General features: G+C 38.8%; 1 protein-coding gene across 4 annotated transcripts in view; it reads right to left on the bottom strand.

Moving 5' to 3' along the window:
* kank3 (KN motif and ankyrin repeat domains 3) overlaps positions 1 to 20,916 on the bottom strand; it is a 37,252-nt gene that overhangs the window by 1,168 nt on the left and 15,168 nt on the right. For 3 of the 4 annotated variants that reach the window (XM_008406589.2, XM_008406588.2, XM_008406590.2), the window contains exons 2-12: positions 17,217 to 17,291; positions 16,705 to 16,791; positions 14,302 to 16,080; positions 10,628 to 10,721; positions 9,776 to 10,012; positions 9,547 to 9,637; positions 8,084 to 8,303; positions 6,824 to 6,966; positions 4,268 to 4,468; positions 2,082 to 2,183; positions 371 to 492 (exon numbers count right to left, since the gene is read on the bottom strand). In XM_008406589.2, coding sequence (XP_008404811.1) covers positions 403 to 492; positions 2,082 to 2,183; positions 4,268 to 4,468; positions 6,824 to 6,966; positions 8,084 to 8,303; positions 9,547 to 9,637; positions 9,776 to 10,012; positions 10,628 to 10,721; positions 14,302 to 16,080; positions 16,705 to 16,741 — 2,994 coding nt within the window. In that variant the 5' untranslated portion in view covers positions 16,742 to 16,791; positions 17,217 to 17,291 and the 3' untranslated portion in view covers positions 371 to 402. The remainder of the gene's footprint in view (positions 1 to 370; positions 493 to 2,081; positions 2,184 to 4,267; positions 4,469 to 6,823; positions 6,967 to 8,083; positions 8,304 to 9,546; positions 9,638 to 9,775; positions 10,013 to 10,627; positions 10,722 to 14,301; positions 16,081 to 16,704; positions 16,792 to 17,216; positions 17,292 to 20,916) is intronic. The other variant, XM_008406591.2, reaches the window with a different exon arrangement.

Below are 20,916 nucleotides of genomic sequence, written 5' to 3' on the forward strand. Positions count from 1 at the left end.
ATAGGTATATGTTTGAGTAAAATGAACATTGTTCTATGAACTAATGACATGTCTCTGATATTCCCAGCAAAAAATTGTGTATTTATTTGCTGCCTTGGAATAGAAGGAGCTTCATGCTTAGATTTGCTTTAATTTGCTTGACATAGCAGCTTTAATTTTATTTTTTTGGATAACCAAAACTTTAGAGAAAGTGTCTGTGTCTAATCTGCTGTTGCCCATCCTTGTACTCGTCTCAGCTATATTTCATTTTAATGTTTTCCTTGGCAGAAGTGGCTCCTTTCATGCTTTTTCCTCATCTTTATCCAGCTGTTCAGAAATCTTAACTTCTCTCTCAAATTTTCCATTTGTGGAAAAGCTGTGGATTAGTCACCGTAGTGTCCCAGTGGTTAATCTGTGTTGGTGCTAGAACCAGTTCTTTATTGGTCTGGTTTCTGCAGCCAGAGAGTCTGAAGTCTCCTCCACTAACTGTTTGGATTTTCCCTCCATTGTCTTCTGAAATTAATAAGCAAACAGAGTTCATTTAACTCCACAAATGCATTATTTATCCCTGCATAGAGACACCCTATTGTTACTGTCAGCATCAGTAAATTTACAAATTGCTCATTTAAAAGTGTTCATAAAATCAGTTGATTTATATCCAGTGCAAAACAATGGCTTTTTACTGCAGCTTTATGTCACGCTGCTCCACTAAATAAGCACTGGGAAGAGACTGAGTTAATCCCAGTGCTAATTGGACTTCACATTAAAGCTCAGTTCTTGGTGTTATTTTGGTCTTAATTTGGGCAAATTTGAAAAATTGTTTTTGTTTGTGCTCCGTTTTAAACCTGCAGAGTCAGCATCTCCATGCAGTCTGCCCAGTTTCCTTAGGAAACTATTTTTAAAGCCAACTGGTGTAAAAAAAACTAAACTGGACCTCACTGTGTTACAGCAAGGACAAAACAGTAAGCATGTAATTTTAATTGCTTATACATTCAATAGTCTTTTTTTTTCTCCAGAGGATTTAAATTATACTTTTTAATTGGTGTGACATGAATAAATTTAATTGCTCTTTTACTTGTATTTAATTTGTGTTTTTAGTTCTTTTTAGCCAGTGTTTGCTGTTATTTTAAGTGTTTTACACGAGCATGCATTTGGCTTGGGTTTATAATATACTTCAACTAAATAATTGCTGAAAAATAACCTTATAAAATAAAATTTCCTAATTTGAGTCATTTGTTGGCATTGATCGGTCCAAGAGTGCGTAATCTGTGGCTTCTAATAATTTTGGCAAAATAAAGTGTTTTTTTTTAAATAGTAAAAGTAATAAAAACCATTGCTCCAGCAGCATTTTCTCTGTTTTTATGCAATATAGACATGGTTTTCATTTTTATCTAGCAGATTTTGACATTTTCTATAGAAATGTATATACTCCTATCATTAAAAATATCTAAAAACCAAATAGTCATTTTTATGTAATTTTAGTAGCTCTAAACAATTTTTGTTTTAGGTGGACCGAGGGTGAAATGCCTCAGAGTTGTAAAGTTTACTGACCTCCGGGTTCACCATAACTCTTACGTTAGGAAACATTTATTTATGCAGCCATGTTTATCATTAAATATTGTTTGCACTGGAAATGCTAAAGGCTATGTTGCTATACATGGACGTCTAGAAAGTAAACAGACTTTAGTGAAAACAGTAAAGTTTTTAAATTATTTCCATAATAGTTTTTATTATAATGACTTAGTGTTTTTTTGTTTTTTTACATGAATTACCCCGAATTAAAATAACTATTAAAAAAGTTATGAAGGAGTCCTTTTAATTCATTCTTCCTTCTCAGACAGTTGCGTCTGCAGTAGCGTGGTAAAACCTAAAGGGGGCAGCAGTGCACTATAAACCGGATCCATCCACACCCTTAACTCTTACATGAGCTGCAAAAACTTTTGCTGGCTAAAACCATATTTTCCCTCAAACTCTTAAAGCATGCAATTAATTTTTTCAGCATGTTTATCTTATTTAAAATCAATTAATTGTTACATTAAATGTCATTTGCATGTTGCCTATGTCAGCATGTTGTCTTTCCACAAAGCAACAGATGAACTCACCAGAGTAGTCTGGGACTTTGCATAGTTCATATGGGCATAAAGCAGCACGGCTGTGTCGTTGTGTGCTGCCTCCAGCGCGATGGACAGAGCGTTGCTGCCGTCCTGCAGGCGGAGGGAAGCAGTGCAGAGAGAGGAAGCATCAGATAACTGTCCATGAAATCCCCAGAGTCTGAGCAGAGAGCACGGCAGTTTTTAACGGGCCGCGTGATTCACATTGTGGATGGTTTCAACGGTTGAGTAATTTGATAATTATGGTCAGGCAAATTAGTGTCATACATCTGTGATTAACCAGTTAAAAACAAAACGGGACATTCCTCTGAAATCCTTCTTGATGTCCTTTATTTTGTTTAAATTACTGCATCAGGATTTATAACAACGGAGAGCCACCAAAGGTACTTTTAGAACAATTTCACTGTTTTGTTGAATTGTGATTTTTTTTTTTTAAGTCGCACTAATTCAACACCACATTAGTTTTTTTCCCACTTTTAGAGACCTTAATTTTTGCTTTTTTTATTCTTTATAACAGCTGGAGCTGCTGAGTCAGACTGAGTGGATAGAGTCTGTCACAAGTATCAAACATTGCCACAATTGTATCTATTGTTTCAAGCCAAGAAGCAACTTTAGTGTGGTAATGTTTTTATTTTAATTTTCAGCTTCAAAAGTGTAGGGAAATTTACTTAATTCTTGGAAAATCAGCCACAATCAATGCTAACAAGCTTTAAACGGGATGAGTTGTAAAAACTGAAAAACTTGCGTTGTGTAAAAAGTTTAAAAGATAAAATGGTTAATTTAATGAAGAGGCTGTCGGTTTCCACAGTGCAAATCTTCAAAAATTCATGTTATTTTATAATCATTGCTGTGAAATCAGAAGTTTTGGTTAGTTACTGCTAATTGTTGTAGTTGAACATTTTTATTCATGCTTTTATTTTAAAGGGGATGAAAACTCTTTAAGCAGCAGTTTGTTTCCTCTCCTCATGTCTGTTTCCTTAATAATTATTTCAAGCAAACATACAGGAACAAAATAAAACACTAATACAATATCTAGGGGCGATAAAAGACATGTAAATTATGTCAAAAACTAAAATGGTGCTCAAGAGTCTTTAGAGGGCAAGTATAATTTTCATTTAAGTTGGCGTTTTAGCATAGCTTCTGCTAAATACCATTCTGGTGTAGCGATTTAGTGTTAGCTTTAGCGTTAGCATGACTAAGTTTCTAGTTAGCGGTGCTCACCACTGCTTCTCCCTCTCCTATCTGCTGACTGTCACTAAAGGTCCATATTGATGAAGAAAAGAAAAGAAAAATTAGGTATAAATTCTTTAGTCAAGAATTAAATTTGTCTGCCACAGACAGCAGGACTAAATACAAGGTTTCATGTTTAATCAAAGTGATCCCAGAAAGAAGTCAATTCTGACACAAACCCAGTTTTCACACACTGTTACTCAGCTGTACTCCCAGTTTAATATGCTGCTTTGTTTTTTTCAGCAGGGTTGGGGGGGAAAGGGGCCTTTCCAATCGTCCAGCTGTGCTGAAACTCTATCCAAATGGCCAACTCACTCTGGCACAGATGTGAACACTCAAATATCTGTCTGCCTGGTTTCTCCCCAAGTATCCAGACAAAACAATTCACTGTAAGTCACTTTAGGAATCACAAGGCTGAGCTGTGAGGGGAAAAAAGAGGCTTCAGAGGAAGTAATGAGGAGAGTTTGGTCTCTAACAAGTTTTTCATCAGGGAAGTTTTCTGTTTGGCTCCTGGAGCCTTCGGGAGACGCATGAAACCTCTGCTCAACATGTTTTTCCACAAACAAGCAGTTGGTTTGTTTACGGGTCATTTGATGAAGTATGCAGAGAATCAACCAGAGTCTGTAGGGCCGTGTGTCTGAACTGAGAGGGTTTTAATTCCTCCCCTGGGCCATTTGAGCTGCGTAGAGACTGCGTTTCCTTCCAGCAGCACTGATGAGTCGAAGGCAGATGACACTAATCTGATTGTGGCTCTTTTGGGTTTTTAACATATCTTCTTAAGTGAGAATATTTCAAGTGGTGTGAGAGAAAAGCGATAAGATATGAAGTCGTTTCCTGAGCAGATTTTCACCACTTGGAGGCAACAACAACTGGATGAAGGCATTTGGCTCAGAGGGGGAAAAATATGATTCATTTGTTTGCTGAGTCAGCTAAGAAAACCGCCTTACATTGTCCACGATGGATATGTCGCAGCCAGGCTGCTCCAGGAGCAGCTTGACGATCTCGGCGCGGCCGTGTTCGCTGGCACACATCAGAGCCGTGGATCCCTCATCGTCCTGGACGTTTACGTCAGCTCCACACTCCAGCAGGGCCTGCACCATCTCCTGCCGTCCGTGGCTCACCGCCAACATCAGCGCCGTCTGGCCTGCCTGGTGGACAGAAAACACAGAAGAATCATTTTATGTAAGGCACACTCATACGCAAGCTGTCCAGGTGCTACTTCTGCAAAAACTGCTTGGATCAGGTATCTGGCCAATCGCTGATCACCGATCTTTTAAAAAGCCTGACTTGCCGACTGATTTTGGCCGATATTAACTGTAAACATGCATGTATGACCTGGTGGGCTGGTAGGTCAGTCAATCCTATTTCGTTGTTTTTTTTTTGCATTCATGACATCCTTTTATGTATGCAGTTAAGTTTCAGCTGTGCATATTTGACATTTACTTACACAAACCAGATCCACCAGATCTTTGCCACATTCTTTGCTTTTGCTGCCAATCGCAGAAAACTTTGTCCTCTTAGTTAATTTTCACCCAGGACTGTCACTAATCACTTCCTTGTTCTCCCATTTATCATCTCCTTTAAAAACACCTTTAGAGCATATAACTTAGATTTCCAACTCTTTATCTAATTTGGTTTTATTTGCTAAAAATGTAAGAAGTCCCACACAGTTGTATTCAAATTAAACACATTTTCCCTAAAAGATCAACTGAACTGCTTTTTCCGGCTGCTTGTGATTAGATTGCACATAGATAAAACTTAAAGCCACACACAGTTCATTAAAAGTAAAAACAAACTTTTACAGCTCCTTTTGCCTGTTTATTCCTGCACATATTTCCATTTTACCAGTTGTAAAGTTAATAAAAAACAGCAGAAACTTGTACAATTTTAATTCCCAACCTTAAATTGTTTTTGCTTGCCACATGTTTTGTTCCCTGCAGCAACAATAACAAGCTCCAGTAATTGGATTTATAGAGAATGATGCCATAAATTTGGTCCCATGACTGAGCAGTCAGGCGCCACGAACCCTACACAACCTGATTTAATCAAGTGCAGAGATAAAACCACTTGAAAAACGCTGCAGACTCTCACAATGGCTGCACATTTTTACTCAGAGTTTGAAGCACTTCATCAGAATGTGAGAAATTAATTCGCTCTGAATGTGAAAGAGAGAAGACTGCTTCGTCTCATTTGTGGAGAACATGGTTTAAAAGATTCAACGAAACAGAAAAAGGGTGAAAACAGGAATACAGTTAGTTATCTGATCATTCAGATCATCCGACTCCCGTTCTGCCCAGTTTCTATTCAACTCTTTTATTTCTCTCATCAAATCAAACTGCTTTGACTTTTCCGTCCTGACACTTTTATTGATCTATCTGGAAGTCTCCAATTAACTGTGGACTCAATTCAAATTGTTTTTATTTCGATTAATAGGTTATTTATTCTTTCCCAACGTGTTAATGAACACTTCCCTGTTTATGGCCAGGTTTCTGTTATTCAGCCATCTGCAAAAACTCGTTAAGATCTGTAAGCACTTGTTTACAGAGTGCTTACATGCATGCAGGGATTCGCTTTAGAAATACAAATTACAGGAGAAGTCCATAATTTTTTGCTATAAATATACTGATTTCAGTATTTACCGTGAATATTTGTCAGGGTCTGTTTTGGAAAGCAAGAATGTTTGGCTGCTAAAGTTGTTTAATCACAAGTTTAAAACGACTCACTGAATCCTCTGCAGGACATTTTGCAGCTGATTTAATTTCAGAAAAGCCACAGAAACAAGTGGACAAATTAAAGTAATAAAGATTAAAAATTTATATTTTTGCCTTTTTTCTGTTTCATTGAAATATTAAGACAGTTACACTAACATACTAATAGTGCCATTTATTTCTTTTTCAACTCATTTTAATGTAATTACACTGAAAAAAAAGAACCAACCTCCAACCTATATTAATTGGTCAAGTAATTTAATGAAGTTTGTCAATCTTACTTTATTCATGTTTGCTTGACAACTTAATAAATTAACTCGGATATACTTAATTTGATTACTTGTGACTAATTAATGAAATAAATTTAAATTTAATCACGTTCTTTTTTTTTCAGTGTAGGATGCAAAATATATGCTTTTTTGATACCATGGAAATATGGATGTATTCACTCTTATTCATTTTGATACAGAAAATACAAAAATATATATAGTTCTTTAAATTATAAACCAGAACAGAATTTTTATAGCAGGCATTAGTAAAAAATTTTTTTTTTTTTTGCCATTTTAAACAAATTTTATTTTGTCCACCAAGGAGAGAAAGTGTCTTTTTAGATTGTACGGGAACACATCTTGCTCAAAAAAATCAAGTGATATATTCTTTTTAGAATAGAGACTTATGTTACACTGACAGGTGTGGTGTGGAAGGAACAACTTGTATTCTTGTTCCATTTGAGAGAATACAAAACAAATGTAAATATCCGTTTTCAGTGTTTGTGAAGTGGAGACTGTGTCTGACCTGGCTGGCCTTGGCGTTGACGTTTCCCTGACCGAAGAGCTTCTTCACCACAGCCATGTCTTCCTCTTCCTTTACGGTAGAGAGCGCCGCCAGCATGATGGCCGTGTAGCCCGCCTTGTTCTGCTTATCCACGCAGCACACACCTGGAAGAACCAGCATTACTCTGAGGGACGAAGAAAATGGCCGCTTCCTAAAGATTTCTCATTTTACCTGGCCAGTGAATTATTTGCTCTAAGCATTAGATCAGATAGAAACGAAAGAGTACAAAAGTAATTTAAGGGGAAAATGGTAAGTTGGCTACTGTGAAAAAATTTAAGTGCACTGCAAAACATTCTTGCTGTCAAAGTTGATCCGTTTGCTTCATAGACCAACAACTTTGAGCAGAACCAAATTGCAACAGATGAACCAAGTTCAAAAACTGAGGTTGGTTTTATGTCGCTATGTTAATTCCTCACAGAGCCGCTGAAGACGCATCATTCGGTCAAGATCTGAGTTACGCAGGTTTTCTGTTGCATAGCGCTTTTAGTTTTGATTACTTTAAGCCATTTAAATTTAATCAGAAGTGTTTTACATCTGAAAAAGATGCTATTGGTGTTCTATTTGTCCTTAAGTCTTTATTTACAAGGTTTAAATAATAATGGTAAAACACTTGAGCCACTTAAAATGATCAGATTATCTGATTTTACTCTTTTTAGGTATATCTTTGAGTAAAATGAACATTATTCTGTTATCCTATGAACTGCTGACATGTCTCCAAAATTACAAGCTAAATTTTATTTATTTGCAGAAAATGAGAAATGGTTGAAATAAGGAAAAAGATGCAGTGCTGTCAGACCTCAAATGATGCAAAGAAAACAAGATCATATTCATTTAGAAACATTAATACTAATGTATTAACTCAAGAAGAGTTCAGAAATCAATATTTGGTGGAAAAACCAGGAGGTTTTCAATGGGTTCAGTGCAGTGAAGTCAGTTTTTTCTAGACCCTTTTCTTTTTCAGTCTATGTAGAAGATGCTTGATTTTTTTTTGTTGTTTTTTTTGTAAATGAACTTTACTGGACAAGCATTTGTTTCAACACAGCACAATAATGTAAATTGTAAATAATTTGCCTTCGTTTACAATAATTAAAACTTTCAAAGAGAATTTCTTGCAGTGTTCAAGGTCAAATTTGTTAGTTTTCCTGCAGAAATAAGAGACCAAACTGTACAGAACAATTACAGAAATGGACAGACGGAGCTTCCTGTCAGCAGTTCGCTCACCTGTGTCCAGCAGCAGTCGAACCACCCCAAAGTTGGAGTGGGAGACGCTGTAGTGCAGAGCTGTGTTCCCGTTGCCATCGGTCATGTTGACCACGTGCTCCAGCAGCGCTGACGACACCTCGGAGAAAGCCATGAGGTAGTCTGAGACCCGCGAGGGCTGAGCCATCTTCGCACTGGACACCCGGAACCACTCGAGCTGGACGGTGTGGCTACTGGACAGCTGGAGAGCGAGAGAACGAGAAACAGAATGGTAGAAATCCACTTTCAGTTTACGTTAATTTATCCATGTCGAAATATTTTTTTTGCTATTAATGTTGAAGTAGAACACTTTTCCCCCAGAGGAAACAGTTTAGACACTGAATAACTGCTGTGGTTCTAAAATTATTAGCTGCGTCTCCATTACAAATGCGCGCAAGCCTTTACCGCCAATGTCGAAATTGAATCAATAAGCTTGTTCACGGGTTAAATCGTTACAAATAACAGCGACTGAGGTAAATAGTTACGTGATATTTATTCACAATTCAGCCATCAGAGGAGACGTCGGCGTCTTATTCAGGTGTTGGAACGACAAACCTCTTTTTGGCGGCTTACTATGCTCTTCTTCGTCTATAATGCTCTTCTTCGTCTGTAACGCTACAGTAGTGGAGCATTTACCGTAACTGCTGCTGTTGTTGCGCGCAACACGCTCACTTGCGTTTTCTACTAAAGTCTCCGGCTACCATAATAACGGTCGAAACTTTTTTTTCTCTTTCATAAAACGCTAAAATCGGGGACGGCTTTGGGAACAGGTCCCCTAGAATGGGGGACAGTCCTCGGAAATCGAGGACGTCTGGTCACCTTAACTTATAAGTCAAATTTGTCTTTTAAGTGTAGTAAGATATTTATACTAGAAGTAAAACAAAACGGCTGGGTAAGATTTGTGTTTTTTGCACGTGTGCTTTTGTTTGCAAGCCTTGAGTAAATAGACATTTATCCAAATATTAGACTAGGAGTATGTTGATATTTGATTGTGTGTGGATTTTATAAATCCAAACGTGTAGATCTAGTTCTTCACTGAAATCAGAGCAGTTTTATGTTTCTCAGTCTCTCCCTGCTGGTAACATGAAATGTTCATATGCAACAACAAAAACCTAAATTGAGATGACATTTTTGGCCCTGATGATTGTGCTCCTGTATATAAAAGCAGCTTTACTTTGAAATCAGAGCTCTGCTGTTGTTTATAAAGGAAAATCAACTGATAACTTTTGCTCCATGTCTGACTCACTTCCTTTTTTACTGCAACACATTGTTTAGACGCTCCTATTGTTTGGTGTTTAAGGAGTAGGAAGCTCCTACCACAAAAGATGCACTCAAACATTTTACAATTAACCTTCAGCTACACAGAGTCTTACTTGAATTATTATGAGGTTTCAGAGGTGAAATATTGTGTTTAAAGTGTGTGTAGGAGAGCTGCAGTCACGCACCACTTCCTTACTCTTCAGTGTTTTCACGTCATCGTTCAGGTGGTTCTTCAGAATCAGACAGGCTTCACGCATTTTTGAGCTGAACTCAAATCTGTAGCAAACAAGCAGAATTTCATTTCAGTTGAAGCATTAATCAGAGCTGGGAGATCAGGAAGTAACACTGCAACACTCACAAGTAAATCTGTGAGCATATAAAAACGGTTTCCAATCTACTTTTTAAATAACCCACTTTTCTTTCACAGCATCTGATGAATAATTTGGCGCTCTCAGCGTTTCCTCGTCCGTGTCGCTTTCGTCCAGGTTGACGTTTCTCTCCTCCTCAGAGGTTTCTTCCTCCAATGCTGCCTCATCTTCCTCAGTGCTATCCAAGCACTCGCCTTCTCCACTTTCTCCAGAAGAACTCCCAACTCCCTCCTCTTCGTCTTCTTCTTCCTCCTCTTCTTCCTCGCTGGAGGTGGATTCGTACCTGAAAGCATCCCAGTAAATACCAAACACAACAAGTAGTTCATGTTTTAACCAGTTGGTTGTGAGGCAACAGAGATTTATTTTCATTTATCAAACTTGTGTGACCTGAACAAAATTATGACAGCATATTAGGGCTACGCTCTGGGAAAAACAAAAACTTACAAGAAAAAAGTCGGACGAGAATAAAGTAAAAAAAAAAAAGAATAAAGTTGTAATATTATGACTTTATTCTCGAAATATTGACTATTCTCAAATTATAACTTTTTCTGTAATCATTTCTGACTTTAATCTCATAATTTTATTTTATTAAATAATTTCCCTTTGGGATTAAAAAAGTACTTTTTGAATTTAAATAATATAACTTTATTCTTGTCACAGTATGGCCTTAATCTCATATTATGACTTAATTCTCAAGTTATTACTTTATTCTGTAATAATTTTCAACTTTATTCTCATACGAATTCATTATCTGAATATTATGACTTTATTCTCATAATTTCATTTATTTTTATTAGAATAGCCCTCATACTCTGTCTTACAAAATGTTCTTTGTACCTTAAGATTTATTTTTGCAAAGGTAAAAGTGAAAAGTCGGTGCTGTGTTGCCTTCACCTACCCTCCATTCAGAATCCCAACAAACTGCAGGCTCTTCTTCCGATTCTCGCTCGAGTTACTCCCATCCTTCCTCTTCATGATTGATTTCAGCATACCTGTTGGCACAAACGGATAAACAACAATTATATATTTTTCTACAGATCTGGAAACCGTCTTTTCTTTTCTGCCCATTTCTAGTTAGTTTTAAAGTAATGGGGTAAAGCCAATCCTTTGTAAGCAATAATAACCCTAAACCAGCTATTAGGTACAACAATGAAGCTACACTATTTTTGTAATCAAGTTGACATAATTTCCTGAAGTTTACATGTTTACATTCCCACAGTATTTCTTTGTACCCTGTCTCAAGCTTCATCTTATGTAGACATTGATATTACAAAACTTTAAATAAAGAGTATAGTATTCAACCAATGATACACAGAAGAACAAACAGATAAATAATCAAAGATTAGTGCCAGGAAAACTGATAAAAGATGTGATCTAGGATACATTTCCAGTCAGAGATTAAACTGTAAAGCATGGCATTTGCAAACTCATACTATGGGACTGTTTTGCTGCAAGTTGTTGGTATATTGCAGAAAGTATATTAATAAACTAGCAGTATCTCTAAATTCCTCCATTTTCTTTAAATTAACTTTAAATTGTCTAATTTTGGAAACCTTAGGCTTTCCCACCAGTGCAGTGAACCCAAAATTTTTCTGGGATGGAAAAAGCTAAATAAAATAAATCTGGAGAAGTTTGACCACCCTCACAAGCTGATCCAGGAAACCAATCGGTTGAAATTAATTTTACCAAACATTTCTTCCAGCTGCATGTTCACATCTGTGTGTTGATGTCAACTTTCTGAGGATTAGAGAAAATGTATTATGAATTTAAACTTGGGAAGCCAATACCTGTTTTAATGTTGCACAGTCACATCCCACAGAAAAGAAACAATGGTTTCAATAAAATCATTAAAAACTGAATAAATTTTGATTCTCAACAGAACTGCATTTGGACTTCCCTCATTTTGTGGCTCAGCGATAAACAGTTGGTGGTGATTTTTCTTCTTGGTGCATAATCTTGTCATGAGTAATGCATTTAATTTGTTTGACTCAATAAAAACAGAAGCACAGACATAAACAGTGAGAAACATAACAGCCAACTGGGCCAGTTAAAGCACCAGTCCGACTTACTGTGCCAGTTTTTCTGACACGTCGGCTCCATAAATCCAGAGCCTCACTGTGGGTCCATTTCTCTCCTGCTGCCTCATGTTTTTAGTGGCTGAAAGAACGACTGGGGTAAATGAGAAATTTTAAAACATGTTTATTCCAGACTGCGACGTTACTTATTGTACAGTAATGAAAAATGAACATCTTAATTTAAAACCTAAAGACGGCCTTTAATAACCTGGGCTTTGTACTGGTAGAGCATTAACACTTCATTTATCTTCAAAGTAAATTGTTCAGTAAGAGAAATCATCTATTCCTCTGAGGTTCAGTGAATGCATCATGATTTCAGGTGGATGTTAAAGGAAGGTAATCCGTTTCAGCAAAAATGCATTTATCATTGCACCAAAATGTCTAAAGATTACACAAAACAATCGATTAAAACAAATAAACATAATGGAGAATATCCATTATGTTTATTATTGCTAAATATATATGACCTATTTATTTTAAATTCACACCAGATACCTGCAACTCCAATCCCAGAAGAAGTAATACACATAGCTAAATCTATTTGCAAGCATGTTATAAGAATAATATATGGAATAATTATTGTAAAGACCTGGAATTGAGATGTAAAATTATTTTATGAAAGCAAAGAGTAATGTAAATAATTGCTATCATTTCTAGACACACTCACTGCACAAGACTCCACTGTTGAAGAAAAAGCACAAGACATTTGGAGAGTAGCCTCTTACCAGAACAACAGTGAAGTTTCTAGGCAGGAAGATCACAATGCGAGGATTGTTGTTAGCATGTTACTGCTAAACTTCTTGTATTTGAAATGAGAATAAATATAAAACTTTGTAAAGACAAATTTGATCATTTCATCTGAAGGTAAAACGGGGGGCGTTTAGTGAACAGAGTGATCTATTCACAGGGTTTTCTGTTGGAACATAACTCCAAATTATTTGTGTAAAAATTGCTTATTTGCAGTTTTTCTTTTTCTTTTTTGCAAAGGATATCTAAAATATTCAAAAGGAAATTCAGCTTGTAAAACTTTGACCTAGTTGCAATGGTACTTGACTCACTATTAGCTTTGGTTTGCTCATTCAGGTCAAGAAGTACTACAGTACACCAAGTATTGGGCCCCCACTCCTAATAAATAGCTTAATTTTGTTGTTTGAACAACTCCAGTTGCCACAGGTATATATATTCCAGCCACCAAACCTGCAAACTGCTTCTATTTCGTGAACAAATGGGTCGGCCTCAGGAAGATTAATATGAGGCAATTTGATGGGCGGACAAGTGGCTTGCTTGAATTTACTACACATTCCACAGTCAACTGTTAAAGGTATCATAACACTGTGGAGACGAACAGGAACAACAACTGAGCCATGCAAAAAATAAATCAGAGTTCATACTGAGGACACCAGCGTTCTGCAGAATCAGCAGATACAGTCGTATAAACTTCATATGATGTTCAGATTAGTTCAAGAGCAGCAAATAAAGAATTTATTTGCTTGCGGCTGAGCACCAAGCGGTACGCAAAGCAGGGGATGCAGTGGTGCAGAGTACGCTACAATCTGAGTCTAAAGCTATCTACATTTGTTTTGGTAATTAAGTTTGTTGCTTCCAAATAAAATTGACATTATTTTCCAAATTGTAAAGTTTATTGGAGGAAGAATAACAGTCTTTGGTTGTTTTTCAGGAGTTGAGCTTGACTCCTTATTTCAACTGAAAGGATGTCTTAATTGTACGGCACCCCAAGACATTTCGGAGAGATTTTTGCTCTCCACTTCATGTAAACAGTTTGAGGATGGCCACTTCCTTTTCTACCAACAGCGTGTAAAGCAAGGTACATGTAAAGCTGGTTGAGCAAGTTTACTCTAGAGAAATTTGAATCCCTGACCTCTGATCAACAAAATATATGTGGGGTTAGCAGCTGAGATGTCTCATCCAACATCAATGTTTGACCTCAAAGCTGTTGTCCTGAAAGAATGGCTCAAAGATTCCTATAACATCTCTAAACTGTGTTGAAAGCCTTTCCAGAAGAGTTGAGGCTCCCTTCTCCTGGCTCCAAAACTGCAAAGTACCAACTATTTTTGCCGGTATAGTGTGTTTACAAAGAAAAACATTGACTTGTTGAACACATAATGCACATGTTTTTATATATTAGAAGCTGAATGGTAAGTCAACAACAAAACACGTCTTTTCCAGCAGCCATTGTACAACGCATACAGGGATACAACCAGATGACCAAATGTGCTGGAGCTCAGCTGGGTTGCTAGGTGAGGGTCCGGTCTTGGCAGCGGTTAAATGTGACTCAAGAACTGGGAGGTTTTTGAAACGGTTTAATTTCCGGACACCAAAAATCATTAAGTTATCGCCAGAAAATGTCTGGCTGTTTCTTTTTTTTTTACGTGCCTGTAGTATTTTTTGAAGCAGTTGAAACTCTGCTGTTGTTAATGGAAGCCAAACGGAAGAACAAAAACATACAAAATGTAACATTTGCATAATCACTGCTCACCTGTTTTAGGGTCGCTGGTTCTGGTCTCCTCCTCCTCTTGCTCTCCTGTTTTTTCCTCCTCTGCAACAACCACCTCTTCCTCTGGTGAAACCTTGTATTCAGCAACAGTCAGCTGTCTCTTCTTTGGCACTGCAACCTTCTCCTCAGGATTTTCACCACTCAAGTTCTCCCACTGACACTCGACGCTGACCTGCTCCACAGGTGTCTGTTCTGGTTCTGGTGTTGCATCAGTTTGTGTTCCCTGCTCGGTTTGATCTGCGCCCAAGTCTTCGCCAACACAAGCGTGTGTCACCTCCGGATGGCACGTCGTGGCGGTATGCTTTAAGACGGGAGCTAAAGTCTCTACCTGGGCGTTTCTCGTGTCGGGTTTTGCTAGCGCTCCCTTCTCAGCCGTGACTTTAGAGGTTCTTTCGTCGATCTGAGCTCTCAGGTTATCAACGTCTTTGTCAGCTGCAGTAAGGCGGCTTTCTAAAGCTACTATGGACTCCTGCTGGAACTTTATAGTGTCCTGTAAGGTGTCTATCTCCCTCTGCGCCTCTGTAGTCAGACCTAGCAGAGACTCCATAACCCAGACTTCAGCCTCCTTTGTCCCTGCTCTGACTTGTATCGCCTGCTCATGAACCACAGCAGCTTCTGTTCCTGTGGTTTTGTCACATACTTTCACTTCTGTGCACACAGATGCATCTTTCACGCCATTCCTGTGATAGAAAACTACAGAGGTCATTGGCACGTCATCCCCAACAGCAACAGATTTCTTTTCTTTTTCTGCCGAGTGCGGTAAAACTTTAGATAACGGCGGAGGGGGAGACTTCAGCTCCTTCCCCTCAAACTTCTCAGCCAGTCTTTTCAGCTCCCCAGATTTTACAAGACCCTTATGTCCAGTTGAGGTTGGTGAAGTCACTCGGCTGGAGTCAGATTGGAGGATCTCCGTGGTTTGCGTGGAAGACTCTTTAGACTGCTGCTTCTGATGGGAAACCTCCATGGCTGCTTTCTTCTCCTCCAAGGCCAACAGGAGCATGTCTTTTTCTGCACGCAGCTTTGCCAGCTCTTTCTCCAGAGCAGGAACACCCTTCACTCTTTCCTCCATCTCCTTCAGCTGCTTCAAGGCAGTGGCCATCTGCTCTCTGACAGTCTGCAGCTGGCTGGGTGGGATCGGGGTCACCATGGTGCCAGCAGCTGGAGTGCTTCGCCCAGAGGTCTGAGGACTGGGTTTGGTCCAGCTGTTCTGCAGCGGCGGTAAAGATAGGGAGGGCGTGAGCTGCTTGGGAGGATCTGCGAGCTGGAGGCGCCCACCATTCTGGTGCTGGTGGGTTTGCTCCTGCTGAAGCCGCCTGCTGGTTTCCAGGAGAGTCCGCTCGACTCTTGGGTTTCTCTGTGGCGGAGGTGGCGGCACTTTGGCCCCAGCAGATAGCGGAGGCACGTTGAGGAGAGTAATGGGGGAAATGGAGAGAACTTCGCAGGGCGCCGACCCGAGGCGAAGGCGTGGTGGCGGGGGAGGAGGAACCCTCCCGTCTTCGCTGACTGGGGAGGAGAGAGACTCTGTGGATGTCCAGCCACTGGTGCGTCCCCCAACGCTTGAACTCCTCTGGGAAAGCTTGAGTCCCCGTCCAGGACGGCGGGAGCTGAGGGGAGCCCGGCGGAGGTTGTGGCCGCTCTCGATCTCTTCCACATATTTCAGGAAGTCCAGGTCGAGCTGGAAGCCATAAGGAGTCTGGACTGAGTAAGAGCCCGACTGGTCAGCCTCTTCCTGACTGGAGTAGATGAACGCTGAGCCTAGGTCTGAAAAGAAAAAACCTCCCATCAACTACTCTCACAGACAAGGTCCCCTTTTTATGACAGAGGATTAAGGTCATACTGTGAAAAAATAACTACATAAAACTGCAAGAATAAAGTAATAATATTACGAGAATAAAGTAATTATTTCAAGAATAATGTCAAAATATTAAGACAATAAAATCATTCAAGAAAAAAGTCAAAATAAGATGAGAACAACGTCCAAATATTTCAAAAATGAAGTCACATTAATATGAGAATAAAGTCGAAATAACACGAAAATGAAGTAATATTTCCAATACTTCCTCAAAGTCTTAACATTATTACTTTATTCTCATAATAATATTTGTGCACAACTTTATTCTCTAATTATTATGGCTTTATTCTCGTATGTGTTCAAAGGCATACTTTTATGACTTTATTCTGTTCATTTTATTTTTTTATCTTCTTTTGGTGGCCTTAATCATCATAGCTTTAACCAATTTATCCATTGTTTCATTCTTTATTTGTCACTAATTATTACATAATTGTTGAAACATATTTTACTCACTAATCAAAACTCTTTAATTAGTCTCACAAACATTCAGGTTTCTGAAATCAAATATTAAAATTAAAGTTGTAGCTCCTTACCAGGCACCTTCGGATTAACTTGCACTGATTGGGTCATTTTTCAGGACTGAACCCTCTCAGTGCCACAAATCTCCGGTAGGTGCCAGGCTGAAGAAAAACAGAGAAAGAAATCATTCCTGTACTAATGCTGGTTTAAAACGACAACCTAATAATAATCTGAAAACATAGTGCAGAAAATTTCTATTAACAACACTAAGCCACTTACAAACTTTGAAACATTGTTTGCTTTTTTCTTTTTATTCTTAGTTAATCACAACCCCCATTTTTAAAAATATACAAATATACAGCTGCTTATAAAGTACAAAGAGCTAAAAGCAAACAGCAGCTTTACCGTCTCCCTTCACAGCCTAGTTATTCAATGTTAACACACTTTTCTTCTGAGGTACAAGTCATCACTTAGATGTTTCTAGAAAGTAATGACACATTTTTGCTACAATTATATGGCCAACAGAAAATGGCAACCTAAAAGTAACAGATTGAGACTTGAAAACAGAACATTATGGGATGTTTACCTTCCTCAGCCACTTAATGAGAGATTGAAGCAGCTGGAGCTCAGGGAGGTTTCCTCCTTCCTGCTTCACACAGCCCTGTAAAACAAAGACAAGAGGTATGCAAAACACCGCTGTCAAGAAAAACGACCCGTGGATCAGAACAGGTCATGGATACAATAATCATCCAAACAATAAACGGGAAGACTAATGTAAAAAAAATACGCTCTGTATTTAAAGGTTTAGGTTTTCACCCGCATAATCTATGAATGCATCGAATGTCTCAGATGCAGCAGCACCTTGTAGAAAACAAGAGCCAAACCTCAAATACAAGCAGTCAGTTATTTAGTTTCAAACATACACACGCGTGTTCCCCCGCAGCACATTCCTAACACATGCTGTTGAAACACGCCTGTCGGCCTTGTGGCTCACCAGCCACTGATAACCCGTGAACACATCCATCATTTGTTAGCTCAGACACACTTCTTGCTGTCAAAGAAAATCCCGCTATCAGTCACACAGACAGGAAACCTTTTACCTGAATCCACAGCAGGAGCCCCTCAGGGAACTGTTGCAAACTCTAGACATGTAATGTTCCCAAAGACGAAAGTAAGGCTTAAATAACCAAAATCAGCCGCTGTTCATTCAGTTTCCATCCAAACATCCCGGCTCCAGAAACCTGATGTTGCAGAATCTAAACCAATCATCTGGGTTCCATGATTCTTTTAAAACGGACTAAACAAACAATTGCAGATATTTCAGCAGTGGTCAGGCTTTGAATATAGAACCAACAAAAACCAAGGATGGCGGATGGACTACAAAAAATAATGGATGATGGATGAATGAATGCATTGATGGACGGATGGATATGGATGGACGGACGGATGGATGGATGGTGGATGGATGACATGAAAAACAAATGGGAGGTTGGATGGATGGATGGACGGACAGGTGGATGGACAGATGGATGGACAGACGGTCGGGATGGATGGATGGTTGGATGGACGGATGGATGGATGGATGGATGGATGGATGGATGGACAGGTGGATGAACAGATGGATGGACAGATGGATGGTCTCGGTTCTGTGGTTGGCATGCAGCTGGACTCTGGTGGCCATTTTAAATGATCCCCGTCGTCCTCAATAATCTCATCAGCAACCAGAGGAATCTGTTGAGCATCCGCTTTCTTTCCCCTGATCAGGACTAGCAGACTTAGAAAATACTTTGTCTCCTGTGACACCTGACCTTTCACCTCCAGGCTCAGGGAGAGGAAGAGCAACAGAATGTGGGAGGAAGCCTTAGAGAATTCATCATTTAGTCTACTGTTGGCTTAGTCTGTGCAATAACCTGCTGCTGCCTGTCTGTTTATTTGTCTGTATGCTTGTGTAAATGCTTACTGTGTGTGTAAGCATGTGAGCCGTTTGTTTGTGAGATGCTGTCCTACTGCTAGAGCCTTAATTTCCCAGAGGGAACATCGTCAGGGTATCAATAAGATTTTTATCTCATTATCCTAAACTTATTTTTTCCTAATGTTATTTTCCTTTCAATCCTTGTTCAGACCTGAAAATTAAATCCGATTTCATTCTTTTCCAGACAGCGTCAGATGCCAAAATTAGAACAGGGCACGAACACACAGTTTGTTTAGGTTATAAACAAGTTACAAGAATCTCTAGTGGGTACGTCAGAGGTCAGATTGTATCTAGATATACAGTTTAATAATACTACACCGATGTACTTATCCAAGTGCATCTTAAGGGGACCCATTATGCTTCCTGGAACAGGTTAGGAAACGTCTGTGGTCCATCTACAGCTTTGAAAAGCAGAAGTAGAGCCTCCTGCACAACCAACAAGAATGCAGCAAGTGGTTTCTGGATGGAAATAAACAACAAAGCAGTTGTCTTTTCCAGCAGCCATTGTACATCTCATACAACGGTAAAACCATCTAACCAGCTTGGGATGCTAGGTGACGGGATGACGTTGCTAGGTGAGGGGCAGTGTCTGCTGATTTGAGCTTTAAGTTAAAGCTGCAGTAGGTAACTTTTATAAAAATAGATTTTTTACATGCATGTTAAAATTGTCACCATGTTGTAACAGTACAAGACAAATAATCTGAGAAAAATGTTGTTCCAACTGCTATCTGCAGAAATGCATCATTCAGTCAAAAACAACCAATCAGAGCCAGGAGGAGGGTCTTAGCGCTGTCAATCACCCTTGTGTACACACTGATAAATGTGCTAATGGCAGATTGGGAAGGTAAGAATTATGAAAAAAGTGACAGTAAAGTTAGAAAACAGCCTTTTAAGATTTTTTTATGCAGCATTGTTACTTGTGTACATATTGCTTTCTTTGTGATCGTTTTAATTACTAAATCTGACTACCTTTGTGATACAGATTTATCAAAATTGTAATGTAGTTTGCAGCTTTTTCTAATTACATGAACTAAAGTGGATTCAGTTTTCAAAGATGACTGAAAAGTCCAGCTACTGTAAACCATCCAGATGGTCAAGCATGGAGGCGGCAGGTGATCCTGTGGGAATGTCTCCTCTAGTAGAGATGGATGAACAAAAGTCATCAGCAAGAACACAGTAAAGTTATGTAAACAGAACAAAATACACACAGACATGTTGGGAGTTTTCTGAAATATGAGCAGGATTATAAAAGCTGTTGTAGCAAAATTGGATTTCTTTTGTTTTTTCAAAAACACTTAGATGTTCCTCCCTCCACTCTCCAAATCCTTCTTAATTTCTCCATCTTTTTATTTGCCCACATCAGCAACCTTTAATCTGCTTTTATTTCTCGCTTCGTTGTCTCAACCCAGCTCCACTCACATGACTCTCTTTACTTCTCACCCAGAACATCCCTCAAAACACACACACTCTCTCCCTCTCTCACACACACGCGCACACACACACACACATTTCTGCCTGAACTCAAGTGTTGTTGTTTTTCTCTCTGATTTGATGACACCAAATTACAGACTGGATGAAGAAGCTGCATTCCTTTCCTGTACTCCCCCCTCCGGTCCTGACCAGCTGAGAGCCACGCTGTCGAGTCGCTCGCACCAAAAGAAGTGCAAACATAAGAGCGGTTCACATAAAGACAAGCCACAAACACAATCACAGAAATGGCCATAAAGAGCGTGTCTAACAGCACTTAACTCTAAATTTAAAAGTCTCTGAAATTATGTTTTGAGAAAGAGGGCAACACTCCTTGGAAGCCAACATTTCACCAACATTGGCTTTAAGGAAAATATTTCAATCCTAGACACCAATTATACAGTTACAACCAATTTGTTTTTGCCCGTTTTTACTCACCAGTCGAGCAAATTCAATGCAATTAAAATGCTTGTAAAGATCCATAGTTTAATCACATGCTAGCTGGTTGAAAAGGGAGAGAAAAAGATAAATTGAATGCATTCAATTCGTTTCAAGAAATAATTAACATTTCTAATTCTGGTTGGGATGTTCAAAGATTTATCTGTGACATAAGATGATAAACTGCTTAAAGTAAGTAAAACTTTACGATCAGCTTTTCTACACATCTGATATTGTAGCATACATCTTTATATTTTCAAGCTGCCGCAGATTTGTGGGACATGCCATAAAAAGTACTGCAGTGTACTTTTATGACAGTACATTGGTTCGGAAATCACATTGCAATGACCCAATTAAAACTTTCCTAAACTTATAATACAACTATGAAAAAAACTCTGTCTGCACTGAT

The sequence above is a fragment of the Poecilia reticulata genome, linkage group LG4 (assembly GCF_000633615.1).
Source record: "Poecilia reticulata strain Guanapo linkage group LG4, Guppy_female_1.0+MT, whole genome shotgun sequence".
Classification (NCBI taxonomy): domain Eukaryota; kingdom Metazoa; phylum Chordata; class Actinopteri; order Cyprinodontiformes; family Poeciliidae; genus Poecilia; species Poecilia reticulata.